Source organism: Anopheles marshallii, chromosome 2, assembly GCF_943734725.1.
Source record: "Anopheles marshallii chromosome 2, idAnoMarsDA_429_01, whole genome shotgun sequence".
Lineage (NCBI taxonomy): Eukaryota > Metazoa > Arthropoda > Insecta > Diptera > Culicidae > Anopheles > Anopheles marshallii.
Genome location: NC_071326.1, coordinates 73,353,283 through 73,366,303, shown reverse-complemented (window position 1 = coordinate 73,366,303; position 13,021 = coordinate 73,353,283). Strand labels below are relative to the sequence as shown.

The following is a 13,021-nucleotide window of genomic DNA, read 5'->3' as shown; positions in this document are numbered from 1 at the left end:
AAACCCAACGTGTGCGTGTGTATGAACCCCGCACACCGGTAGCGAATTGTGATGACATAATCGTCCACAGTTTTACATTTATCGAAGATACAATTTGTTTTGCCTTGCACGATACATCAGGCGAGCGCGCGCTCGCGCCCCCCTGGCCACTGGCATTGTCAGTCGATCAAGTATTGTTTTATAAAATGTTTATAGGGGAATTGAAAGGAAAAACCCTGGAGTACTGAGGGGCGGGAGAGATGGGGGCGGGTAGATGCAACAGAACGGATACCGCACAAGTTTGGTAGTACGTAATTTGTAGTAGTTTTAATAGTAGTAGTTGTTGTAAGAGCATAGTACTATTGGATAAATTATTTCTTTTTGTTTTTACTATAATTCCGCGGTGGTGTAACTGGCCGTCCGGAATTGAGGCCACCATATTGGAACTTACGTTTATCGGCTGGCTTCAGAATTTGGAACGAGCACATCAACGTATCGTCGACGGACATCATTGCACCTGAGGGGGTGAGAGCATGAGAGAGGGAAACAAGTGATGTTCTATTAATATTCGTTATTGTACAACACGGTATATCACAAGCAATAGGATAAACTCCACCACAATGTACTTACCGGCATTATCGAATTCTCCGCAATAGTTGGGAGCGGAGAAGAGAGTTACCAGTTGCCGTTTGGCAAAGAACTCATACCCATCCTCAACCACCTGATGTGCTCGACAGATTAGATCAAAGTCATGCTTGGTTAAAAACTTGCCCACAATCTGTAAGATGATTAAATAGCATGAAAGTAATTAAATGTACATTAACGATTGTGTGGCGGGCAGGTTGCATAGTTTTTTTTTACACGGCGTTCTACTTACATCGACACCGAAGGTGAAGCTGACACCACGATCGTTCTCACCGTAACCGTTCGTGTCCTTGTCAGGATCGGACCAAAGCAGATCGCAAAGCAGTCCCTGATCTGGCACGTCTGTGGGTCGCATAATGCGTCGGATCTGTTCCATGGACTGCAAGTCCGGGCTGAGACCGCCGTGACAGCAGAAAATTTTCTCATCTACGATCGCGGCCACCGGCAGACAGTTGAAACAATCGGTGAACGTTTTCCACATCTTAATATTGTAGCGCCGCTTGCACTCGTCGTAGAACCTATATCGTAGGAAGGGTGGTAGAACATACATGAAAACATGTGGAAAGGGGTTACCAACATTCATGAATTTCATATCACCAACGAGAAACAACACACCATCTTCGCACTCGATAAGATTCGATCGATATGCGATTCGGCGAGGAATCTGTATCTGTGTCTGCCACAATGCTACTTACCCGTATATTCTATTGATACTTGCGCATTCATGGTTGCCGCGCAGCAAGAAGAAATTTTCCGGATACTTGATTTTGTACGCCAGCAGCAGGCAGATCGTCTCCAGCGATTGCTTTCCCCGGTCGACATAATCACCGAGGAACAGATAATTCGACTCTGGCGGGAAGCTGCCGTACTCGAACAAACGCAGCAAATCATAATACTGACCATGGATGTCACCTGTGCATTTACACGCAAAATAAATAGCAAATTTTAGAGAGAATGGCGGGCAAGATTGACGTTTTCGTAATTTGAAATATTTCTTAGATTCAATTTAATTTTAACCACCACGGAACACGCGACATTGGTGCCAGATAGCAACACATATTTCGGTACCTGCATTGACAGCAGTTGATTACAATCGAACCAAAGGTTTGCGATAACATTTTTTTTTTTCATTGTTTCTTGTTTATAGCTTTCTTATCTCTCTGTCAGCATGCTTTCCATGTGCGTGTAGCCAATTAAAGATGAAATTTATACCTTTTCTAGTTCAAGTGATGTTGAATCTAAACCGTGTCGTCTAAGCGAGAACAATTTACTCGCTTATGTTTCCACAACACTAGAGAACTATCGTGACCAATCATTTTGAATGGTACTACAACTGCTTGACTTGTACATTACACACCAATAGGACGAACTTAAAAAAAAGATCATAATTTAGCTCTATCATAATTTTAAAGATCATAATTTTAAATCATAATTTAGCTCTAAACCCTATCGGACGACCATACGGCAATGTTTACATTGTCATACAAATCATACATAAATGTTTAGTTATTTCGTGGCCTTGACAATCAACTGTCACTCCCTGTTAACCTAGAAGTGATTGGATTTGATTCTCTGTTTGAAATTTACCATAAAATAGTACTGTTAGGAGGGTTTCTTCGGTAGAACGTCATCCTTAGCCATTTGTAACGTAATTTGTTTTACCAGAACCTTAAATCGCTCCATCTGGCAGTGACTAGCCGTGGCTGACACTTTCACAAAGAAAATTCCATCTTGGACATGTCCTTTTTCACTACTTGGCCGATTGTTTCAACTTCGAGGGAAATCGTAGAGATTGCATGGCCATCAATCTTCTTCTTTATATTTTACTGTACTTTACGGGAACGTCTGTTGTCGGGTGGTCAGCACAGGACAATTTTGACTGTACATAGTAGGATAGGTACAAAACAGGTAACAGCACCGGGCTCGCCATCAGGTGCCACATCATTTTTATGACAAATCGTTGCATATTGCTCATTTTGAATGCATACATTGATTGTGGTAAATATTTGTTATCAAACCAAACTGTTTAATACGAAACAGTGCAATTGGATTCGAAGATCATTCTCAAGTAGCCAACAAAAAATCCCTTATTCGATCTCCTTTTTTACACGGCCAAGGGTTTGACCGTCAATTGATGCTAGCAGCCTTCGTTGAAAACACCGTCGTGACAAATACACTTTCATTTTCCTTCGTGCCAATCACGTCGCAAAGACGCACACATTACCGTCCGTACCACCTTCTTTAATCCGTTTGACTCTCTTGAGTTGGTGCGATGCGTTTTAGGTAGAGTGGCACCGTCAATAAAAGGAAGTGTGTACGCATCGGTTTCAATGGAGGTGTATCAGAGGGGCCAAGATATGAATCGCGCTATCGCGAACAAAGTGCCGTACGCGTGTGTAGTATGACTGAGCACTTGGGGCTCTGGTTTTAATGCGGCTACTTTTGACGATCTCAGGGCAACACCTTCCCGATGAGCGAACATTCGATTTTTTTCTCTCCCCACCTCCAAACTGATGAGGCATGATTGATCGGAAGCAGCACGTGCAGTAAGGGCGAAGGTTGGGGACGACCCTTTTCATAGGACATACACACACATACCCCACACACTCCGGAAAACATCGTCGCAGCAGTATGTGTGGTTTTGCGGTATCACACACCTCGGGGTTCGCAATAACGTTCCTCTCTCTTCGGGTACTGTACTCGAGTGTACACATTATGGAATTACCATCAATCGTAATATATTCCGTTTCTTGAAATAAACGAATGCAACTCTGGTGATGGAAAAAATCAATCCCAATATGGAGGATGGGCAAACTCACCGGCATAGAATAATTCGACCGGTGAATAACATTAGCAATAACAAAGAGAGAAAAAAAAAAGGCATCGGGAAGACAAACAAATATGGCCGATTTGGTACGCGCGTTATGCGTCAGGCGTTGGTAAGCGTAAATAAACCTTTTTTCGCTTACTCTCATTGGTACGGTAATTTTATCGGCCAACTACACACTCTTGAAGGTTACAGATTACGGTGGTTTACTTTGCTGTCAAAACTTACCGCAGATTTTTAACGGTGCCTCCAGCTCGAGCAGTATCGGTTGGGAGAGAAAGATTTCCCTCGACTTCAGGCATAGCAGACGTATGTCCGTTTCCGACAGTTGTACATTTTTCCCCGGCCTTGCACCGCGAACTGTGGGAAAAATAGATAAAAATCAGACGAGGAACCAAGAAAAAAAAACGGTGACACTCGGGGAACCAAGAGATGAAGGCACGCATTTTACAGCGCTCGCGCTCTCTTTCTCGCTCCCTTTCTCTTTGGCTCCTGATTTGCCTTTCTCGCGCTCGCTCTCTCTTTTTCTATCTCATGATCGGCACCGAAATCTTCTACTGACTCATAAGCACGCACGAAATTTCTGTTCATAGCACACTTGCACACACACACACACACATTCGCGGATTCACACGATGGGCACGTTATTCATTTACGCCACAGAGCTGATGATTGACCATCACTATCACGAAGCAGGCGACGGATAGGTCATGCATACACGGTCATACTATCCCCTGTTATTACACACTAAAAGCGCAATGCTAGCCCTCTTCGGTACTACTATAGCACCATCATTACTTCGACACCGGAACCGAGCGAGAGCGGGGGCGTTGGCCAAAACAGGGCACAATGAGATGCGTCATGTATTCCTATTTTTCTACAAAGAAAAACACACTTTACAGCTATCTTGCAATTACCTTCTAAAAGCATCGCGATGAGGTGGTCTATGTTTGATAACTCTACGTCCGACATTTTGAATCGATAGACTCAGTTACGCTCAATGATGACGGGAGGACACACACCGGGATTGAATGGACCGAAAGGGGCGGGCACACGTCGGGGGGAGAGGAAGCTTTTACGTTTTCCTTTCCTTCCGGCACTACTTTCCACCGTACAGATATATTATCCGGTTGGAAATGATGTTAGCAGTCAGGTTCGCCAATACGAACAGCACACGGTTGCTCCTGTTGTTGCTGCGACTACTGCGATACAGCTTCGTCGTCGTCGTCGTCGTTGACTTTGCGCTGTAGTTAAAATCGAGCGAAGAAAAACACGGCGCAAACACACATACACACACGCGCGCGTATCGCCGAATGATGGCTGGCTGGGGTTTCTTCTCCTCGTGTGCGGCTTCCTCTTCCACTTTCGTAGCGAAACTTTTTTCACGATGTGTCTTCCCGAGGCGTAGTCCGGGAAGATTTGCGCGATATGAAATCCGGCGTGCAAGGATGGATTTGGATCGCAACTTTCCGATGCCGACGTCGTAGTGGGACAGGCAGATGCCGCGGAAAAAGAAATTTTCCTTTTTCCTGACGGGCGCAAAAGAATGTGCACGCACAAGAGCCTCTGTTCAGCGCAACTGTACGAACACGAACGCGTAATCACACACACATACGCTTGCTCCTCTGTAGATTCCGTTACTCCCCGATCAGGGCTGCCAAAAGAAGGCGAGCTAATGCAAGAAAGTTTGGATTCCTATATTTTTTGTCAAGATTCAGCAACCGTCATGATGACAGCATGGACAAACTTATTCTTTATAATTAAATATTTCCATTAACTTTCTTCTCAGTCTAATTTGTCTATTAAATTTTTTATTCCCTTCATTTCGCGCTTATTATTTATTGAGCTAACGAAGAACTGGATTCGAAATAAATAGTATTCAGCAGGCATACAAACTGTCAACTCACGTGAAGTTGCTTTTCCCTGGAATGAAGGTTCTTTTTCCGAAGAAGAGGAATAATAACTTTGACGTTTATATTTCGCCGAACCGCAACTTTTATTACAATTGTTGTGCTGCTTTCTATAGCGCTACGAAGAATCTACAAATTACTGCAAATAAATTAATATTGAGCCCTACCCAACACACAGAAGCTTCAGCATGGAAGAGATCGAATTACCAAAACTAGAAACCGACCAAAAATCATATGCGGGCATTCCGGAGGCTGTGTTTGTCGTAAGTAGGCGTAATGGCAATGCCCTTTTAAGGCTCACTGCACACAAATTACCAATTCAGTGCATTGGTGAACCTGGGCAAAAGCTATCGGAAATGCATGAATGTTTGAAATTGATGCATTGGTTTTCCTTTGTTCACACCACGCACAGGACGATGTGGAGCAGTACATGAAAGATTCCGGTAATGAAGATAACGTCGAAAAGGTGCTGAAGAATTTTGACGAGCAACACAGCAAGTACCGCTTTATGGAATACAACATGGTATCGCGCAGGAGACGGCTGCGGCAGCAAATTCCGGACCTCACCAAAAACCTGGAAATGATCAAGAAGCTGCGCGAGCAAACGGACGACCAGGTGACCCAGTTCCTGCTAAGCGACCAGGTGTACGTGAAGACGACGATGCCGCCCACGAAAACAGTGTGCCTGTGGCTAGGAGCAAACGTCATGCTCGAGTACCCGTTGGACGAGGCGGAGGAACTGCTGCGTCAGAACAAGAAGTCGGCCGAGGTGAACCTGCGGTGTCTGGAACACGATCAGGAATTTTTGCGCGATCAAATCACCACCACCGAGGTGAACATGGCTCGTGTGCACAACTACGATGTGAAGAAACGGCAAGCGTTGAAGGCATCGGGAGAGGACAAAGCGTAGAGAGCATTATAGTGTGTGCAAACTGATCACGGCGAAAATAAAACTGCATTTCCGATACATCATCGTTATACTTTATTTGTTTAGATCGTTTTTCTTCACCTAATGATGGCTGGAATGATATCTAAATCCTGTAATGAATGTAGACCCTTGATCCTTCAGTTTACCTTCTAATTGGTTAAATACGATTGACTAAGTTCATAGACGGGAAATTAAACATAAATGATGCAGCGATCAATAATGGCGATGGCAAATGAAAAAATGTTCTTAAATACGTGGGAATCAACATGCTTAGTATAATACCGCCTGGTTCACCGGTTCTTCTGCTTTCAATTGTACTGAAGCCTCTAATCTTTGTTTTTGTTCGCATATTCTTTGTCATTTAGAATTGGACGGGTTTTTTTTTGCAAGAACACACATATTCTTGCAGTTTCCTTAATCCACTTTCCAGTGGCCTACGTTGCCTAGTATTCGAATGCCCGATTCGAAAGACACTACATGAGTTAACCTATAGGAGTTATTACCTGTCACTGCCCTCAAATTAACCATACCACGCTTACTTGCTGCTTTCGCTGGCGTTTGGTTCCTTGGCGTCCGGCGCATCGTTCGGGGAAGCAGCCGTAGCAGGGGACACTGCATTCTCCTGAACTTCTTCCTGGCTGGACGATGCTGGTGGAGTTTCTTTTGGTACGGGAAGCTCAGCCGTAGTCGATGGCACTGCAGTGTCCCGATCTTGTTTTGCGATGACTTCAGCACATGCTGCCGCTTCGCCAACGCTATCGTCGTTTCCCGCTGGCATCTCTACACCACCATTGGTTGCCGCAGTCGCATCGATTTCTGCATCTTGCTTCACAACTGTTACCGACGAAACGGCCGCAGGATTCACCGTTTTGTCCTCCACCTTCAGTGCGCCTAGTTCCTTTTTCAGCCGTTCGATCTCCTGATGTGCATCCAACAGTTGCGTTTTCAAGTTGCCGTGCGTTTCGTTCAACGTATCCACCACAAAGTCAAGCGCATGTTCCGGCCGTTCGGTGTTGCATTTTACCAGCACTTTCGTTACCGCATCCAACACACCTTGCCTGTCCAAATACTTGCGAAAGTCCTCCTTCGACAAGTCAATTGGCTACGTGGGAAAGGAGGAAGAAAGTGTTAGCATTTTGTTGTCAGTAGCAAGCAGGTGCAACGTGCAGCCTTAACTGAAAAATCGATATTTTCTCCCATGTCGTGCACCTACCTTGTAGTTAGACATGGTCTTTTATTGCAATGATGCGCTGAATCGATAGTTTTCCAGAAAATGCACTGAAAAGCGATGTATGTACTATCACTAGCAAGAGGTAAATCCGACCGCGAAGACCACGAGGAAATTTTCGATAGAACTCTTATCAGTGCTTTGCAATCAGTGTAGAGGAGGTAAGCTCAAGTTGCACAATTTGTTTTTACTCAAGGGAACCCTCTATCGATTGGCTTTGCGCTTGCTGTCATTCTTCTCAACACTCATCCTTATCAACCACCAGCACAAGAAGCAAATGTAGCGTGTTCTGGGTATTTTTTAGCAATTAATAAATATCTGTTATTTATAAAACAAAACTGTGTAAAGAATCTGCAAGGAATTAAACTTTCTTGATCGGATATTAATTCTTTTTTTTTGTTTGCAAAGACCAGTTTGACAGCTGCCGTCCGTTCCGTACAATATTCGATTAAACTTTCATCGACGAGAACAGCTTAATCGATGAACTTCCAGAACAGGTGCAAACTTGAAATCGAAATGGATCGTACACAAGTGCAAATGCAGTTGGAAAGCTTTTGCAATAATATGCAAGTTTGCGCTTTATCGTTGCGTTGCCGAATGCACTAAAAGTAAGTAATTTCTTCTTCTTCTTTATCGGCAACCTCAAGAGGTCTAGGCTTGCGATTTCTGGCTTTCTGTGACTTTATTTAACCCTTAGTTGGATAGTCAAGTCAAGGGGATTGGTCCGGATGGGATTTTGATCCCAAAGTAAGTAATTTAGTAAAAGGTTTAAAATTTATAGAAAAAATACTATTCTGTAAGATTGTTTACATTTTTTTCTTTCCTTAGTTAGAAGCCGAAGAAAAATAATTCAACCGAGATAAACTGCTCAACAAACCATGCTTTATTGATATATCATGTAACTTAACAACAGCAGTATACTTCAGATAACTTACGGCACAAAACTATTCAAGTACACGCCAGCTTACGTTCCACCTTTTCCAACGTATCGCTTCCAACAATCAATTCTGCTGTGGTCAGTTCTTCCTCTTGGGTCGTGTTGATCGCATTGTCAGAATGCTTCGAGTCCAATGTTCGCTTGTCCGTTTGTGCGTTGCTCATCTTCACGTAGTCGTGCTGCAATTCCACGCCATACGGATGCCATTTAACTTTGCGACGTTTGGTTGACGATCGGCCAAGTCGGGCGAATCGCTTTTCGCGGGTCGCGTGTGCGTCCGGCTGCTTCAGCTGCACCATAGGCGTAAGCAACGCGCTCACTTCCAACGGTCTTGGTGTGCGCGGTTTCGTCAAAATGGCCGTCCGACACTGGCAGTTGTTGTTCAAATCTACCAGCTGGCAAGGAATGGTAACCGTCGCTGTGTCCATAGCCGTTTTTCCTGGGTGTCCTTTCGATGCAACTTTCCAATCGCTACTAAGACGGTAGTTGGCCAAACCAACAAATCCACGCTGCCGGGTCCATTGTATTGCGATCATACGGGACAGGACGAACACGCGAGGTTGCGCCATTGCACATTGCAGTTCCGCTCGTAGGGCATTATTGTTGTTATTGTTATGTTGTTGTTATACATAGTTTTGTTACTTTTGGGGTTGCACCCAACGGGGTTTTTTTTAAAAGCACGCTATGTACCAGGGTCCAAGAGCACGGGGAAAATTTGTTAACACACACACACACGTACATGGGGCATGCAAAACAATATTTATGCCAGGCAGCAGTTGCACCTCAACCGCGCCCATCGAGCAAACCTGGTGCAGCCCCGTTAACCGTTGTAGTTTGGCTTGTTGTACCGTCGCAATACGACGCTGCATCAGTTTGTGTAAGCTGTTTCCCTCCTTCCCTCCCCTTACCCTCCACCTCCCGCTCCTGCAACGAAAGAAAATGGCGTCTCGATTGGTTGGCTGGCGCACTTGGTTTGCACAGTGAAAAGCGAGTAAATGATAAACAGATATTGCCCGAGATGGAGGGCGCAAGAAGCGCACACTAAGAGCAAGAAAATAAACACAGAGTAAATAATAATCAACAAAATAGTTCGCCTGTACGTTCGTACCTTGCCGTCACCACGGTCTGCCCTTCGATGTGAAGCGTCCCCGCCAACCCGGGCACGGGGTTGCAAGCTGCATTCGGCAAAGAACTCAGCGAACCAGCGAATAAGAACATCGCCCCTGTGTGTACCTTGATGGCCGGTAGCCGGAGTGCGAAGAGTTCAATGCGCGTAAAAGAGAGACAAACGCTACGAAAGGCATCTTCGGACGGGGGAGGGGGGCAACAAGAGGAACGAGGGTATCATTTATGTTATTGCAATATGTGGAACGATAGTGCACAAAACCATTGCCAGGGAGTGTACAGCAAGGCAACAATAATACAACACGCCACAGTACAAAACTACCCGGAGCCACCCGGAGTATACATTCCCAGGGAACGCCTTTTTCAGCACCGGGAACTCCACGATCTAAGGGAGGGGAAGGGGCGGGGGAGCGAGAGGTAGAAGATTGATGAAAGCTACAAACGGGGAATATATCCCCCCACGGCTACCCTACCCAGGATGCTTACCCAACCAACCCTCCGTGTCTAACCGTCGGACGGTGCAGCAAGGCAACCGACAGCAACAACTAACATTCAACTTCAAGATGCAGCAACGTTGCACATTGATACAGCGACAGTAGGGGCCCCTGGAATCCGTTTTCCAGTGCCTTCACTGTCGCGCTGTTTCACTTCTCCATTCGGAGTGCCGCCATTATTGTTATGGCCCCGGGAAGATGGCCATTAAAACCGAGCGCCAAAGTACACGAACGATCGAGAGCTGTTCGCATCTTCGCATTTTGGGCAACGGTAACGGTAAGGCAACCAAAAGCAACAAAGCAGGCTGTGAGGAGCAATACACCTCCCTCTCACCACCCCCCTCCCCTCCTCCCCAACATCCTTCGAAAATCGCCTGTTATATTAACAATAATGTACACTACACAATATACAAAGATGAACGGGTGCACACCTACAACACTACTACTACTACTACTAATACTATTACTACTACTATTACTACTACTACGACTACCACAACCACACCTATCCACTGTATTGTGCTATGTTTGTTGCTGTTGGGTTATGTTTTTTTTCCTCTTACTGCTTCGTTCACAGTCGCAAGACAGCAACGGCGCAACGTTATCAAACGACTTACCATGGCCTGCCTCAATCGCTTCCAGCATACGGTAGGGTTTTTCCTTGCACTTCCATAGGTGGGTGTTTGCATCGCAGCGTGTGTGTGTGTGTGCGTCTGGGAGGTGGCAGAACTTATGTACTGCCAGTCAGGAGAGGTATGCCATCCTTTCCAAGCACGTTTGCGGTCCCGATTCGTTTTACGAACCGTTCGGTTCGGCAATGTTCGTCCCGAAGTTATGTAACGGGCTAATGCGCTACGGCGGCTTTCGATAAGGCGAAGAGAGAACGTTAAAGCACCGGCGTGCGCTGGTTCGAGCTTCAGTCATGTACCGTGCCACTGAGCGAACACATCGCACCGGAATGGTGGAGATTAGCTGTTTCTTCCATTATCTTAATAGCAGTGGCCTCAAAGGTGAAATTACTGAGAAGCAAGTGATGGTGGTTAAGTTTGTTAATGACTCACAATAAACTTGATTGTTTAATTGTTTCAATGTATGAAAATCTTGGCCCATTGTTATCGTTGATAGCTTTTCAATATTAAATGCTCTTTTTTATAGAAAGGAGCTTATTTAACTGTCAACATTAATTAAATTTTGCCTGATATTATTGTGGATACTATTTCATTATCAAATGCTCTTTTTATAATATCTACTGTTTCTTTCATAAGAATGAGCTTGTTTAACTGTTAATATTAATGAAATATTGGCTGATTTGATCGTGAAAAGGGGATTTTTTAATTGCCAATTTTAATGAATATTCTAGTCTATGGTTATTGTGAATACTATTTCAATATCAAATGCTCTTTTTACAAAAGTACTGTTTTTCAATAAGCTATATTTGTTTGTTTATAATAAAGATAAACCGACTACAAAACGAAACTATTTAAGAGGAATAACTTGTAAATAACAATAGAATTATGATATTATTATTTACAAGTTATTTACTTTTAATACTTTTATACTTTTAATACTTTTAATGGATTTATATGTTTTTGTTTTTTATTATATTTGACCAACGATATCAGTGTGTTATTGTTTAACTTTTAAAAATAAACTAGACTGTGCATATGATATTTCTTTGCATCTTATTGCATTAAACTTACTTATTAAATACAGCACTTTAATTTCGGATAAGAAAATTAATTATATAAATACACACAAATTTGAGTTTCATATTAAAATGAGACCAAATTTATTTCACCAATGTGTTTGACGCTGAAAATAAAACATTTATTGATAAAAACACTCAACTTACGAACCGTTACGATTGCTGGAATTCTAGCTTAATATTATATTGAAATATAAAATATCAATAAATGAGCCAAAAAGAACCTTTATTACCCGCGTTAGCGTTTTCGGCCGTTTCCGGTACATCCTGGCTCACTTCCTCGCTCTTGATGCTGGGTGATCGTTCACTGTTCATGGTTGTCCTCTTATCGTTGGCACGCCAAATCGCAGCACTCGTAAGGCTGCACTAATCGAACGCGGACGGTCGCGTTACCGAAAACCGAGCACACTGCAGCGTGCACTACTTCCGCGCGCCGTTTTGAACGTTTCGCACAACACAGTTGGCGAGCGAGACCCGTCCGGCAGCGTTGTACACGGTGTCCGGCGACACACTACAACACAACACAGCGTCAAAACATCGACTGAAGGGGATAAAGCAACACAAAACATGCTTTATATTAAAATGCAACACAACACCACAAAACGCGCGCGTCCGGGGATCGGTGGGTTGGCGTTTTTTCTCCCATTTTCCGGTCGAAGACGGAGATCCCAGAACCCCCCTCCCCGGCCCCACACAGGGCAGGGGGGGACGGCACAAGAAAATGCACAAGAAATCGCACATACTAAAGCAGCCAACCCCCGCACCCGCCGCCAGAGCAGAGGGGTTGCTGTTTTTCCCGAGACTCGGGTTGTGTATTTGTGTTTATTTATTATTTACATACACATCGCAGCCGAGATGAGTCGCAAATGCGGCTACCGCTACTACTAACGCTGGCTGATGGTGCTATCGCTCGAGCTAGCCTGCTGCTGTGTTCGCGTTGGCGGTCCGTCCGGTTGCGCCATCTCTTGCCGATGTGTGTGCGATCGGGGCCCCGTCGAACCAGAGCGGGATGGAACGCTTTCTCGCTCGGCGCATCCGGTCGCTGGCGCGTGGTTTGTCGCTGGGCTGAACAGGAGAGAAAGCGCAAGCCCGTTCATCGGCCACCCGAGCACCCGAGCGAAACGTACGATCGAGTAAGTATTTCTACATAAATACAAATTAAATACACAACCCCTGCTCGTTTGTTGTGTGTTGCTTGGCCTTGCCTGCTATTGTCTGGCAAAGGGGGGGATGGCTTTCTTGC

At 44.7% G+C, this 13,021-nt stretch overlaps 3 protein-coding genes across 4 annotated transcripts; 1 reads left to right on the top strand and 2 right to left on the bottom strand.

Annotated features, from left to right (window-relative positions):
- Positions 1–248: 248 nt before the first annotated feature.
- On the bottom strand, positions 249–4,487 carry LOC128709531 (serine/threonine-protein phosphatase alpha-2 isoform). 2 transcript variants are annotated; one of them, XM_053804535.1, is made up of 6 exons: positions 4,369–4,487; positions 3,680–3,811; positions 1,320–1,536; positions 857–1,142; positions 610–757; positions 249–496 (listed from the first exon to the last, which is right to left on the bottom strand). In XM_053804535.1, exons 1-6 carry the CDS (start codon positions 4,421–4,423, stop codon positions 351–353), a joined length of 984 nt encoding a protein of 327 aa, XP_053660510.1. In that variant the 5' UTR covers positions 4,424–4,487; the 3' UTR covers positions 249–350. The 2 variants fall into 2 exon arrangements, with proteins under 2 accessions (XP_053660510.1, XP_053660511.1); XM_053804536.1 differs by having other exon boundaries at positions 3,680–3,820; positions 4,369–4,423.
- A 1,062-nt stretch (positions 4,488–5,549) lies between these two features.
- LOC128707015 (prefoldin subunit 3) lies at positions 5,550–6,271 on the top strand. Its single transcript, XM_053801959.1, has 2 exons — positions 5,550–5,624; positions 5,774–6,271. The coding sequence occupies exons 1-2, from the start codon at positions 5,550–5,552 to the stop codon at positions 6,269–6,271; spliced, it is 573 nt and encodes a 190-aa protein (XP_053657934.1).
- Positions 6,272–6,824: 553 nt separating this feature from the next.
- LOC128718534 (c-Myc-binding protein homolog) lies at positions 6,825–7,517 on the bottom strand. Its single transcript, XM_053812157.1, has 2 exons — positions 7,503–7,517; positions 6,825–7,391 (listed from the first exon to the last, which is right to left on the bottom strand). The coding sequence occupies exons 1-2, from the start codon at positions 7,515–7,517 to the stop codon at positions 6,825–6,827; spliced, it is 582 nt and encodes a 193-aa protein (XP_053668132.1).
- Positions 7,518–13,021: the final 5,504 nt, after the last annotated feature.

What these genes read in the sequence shown, in the direction of transcription:
- LOC128709531 (XM_053804536.1), bottom strand. Translation starts at nt 4,423, where the DNA reads ATGTCGGACGTAGAGTTATCAAACATAGACCACCTCATCGCGATGCTT. An exon ending in CATCGCGATGCTTTTAGAAG is followed by an intron (nt 3,821 to 4,368) that starts GTAATTGCAAGA and finishes TTTTATCTATTT; the next exon opens with TTCCCACAGTTCGCGGTGCA. An exon ending in GGCACCGTTAAAAATCTGCG is followed by an intron (nt 1,537 to 3,679) that starts GTAAGTTTTGAC and finishes GTAAATGCACAG; the next exon opens with GTGACATCCATGGTCAGTAT.
- LOC128707015 (XM_053801959.1), top strand. Translation starts at nt 5,550, where the DNA reads ATGGAAGAGATCGAATTACCAAAACTAGAAACCGACCAAAAATCATAT. An exon ending in TTCCGGAGGCTGTGTTTGTC is followed by an intron (nt 5,625 to 5,773) that starts GTAAGTAGGCGT and finishes CACCACGCACAG; the next exon opens with GACGATGTGGAGCAGTACAT.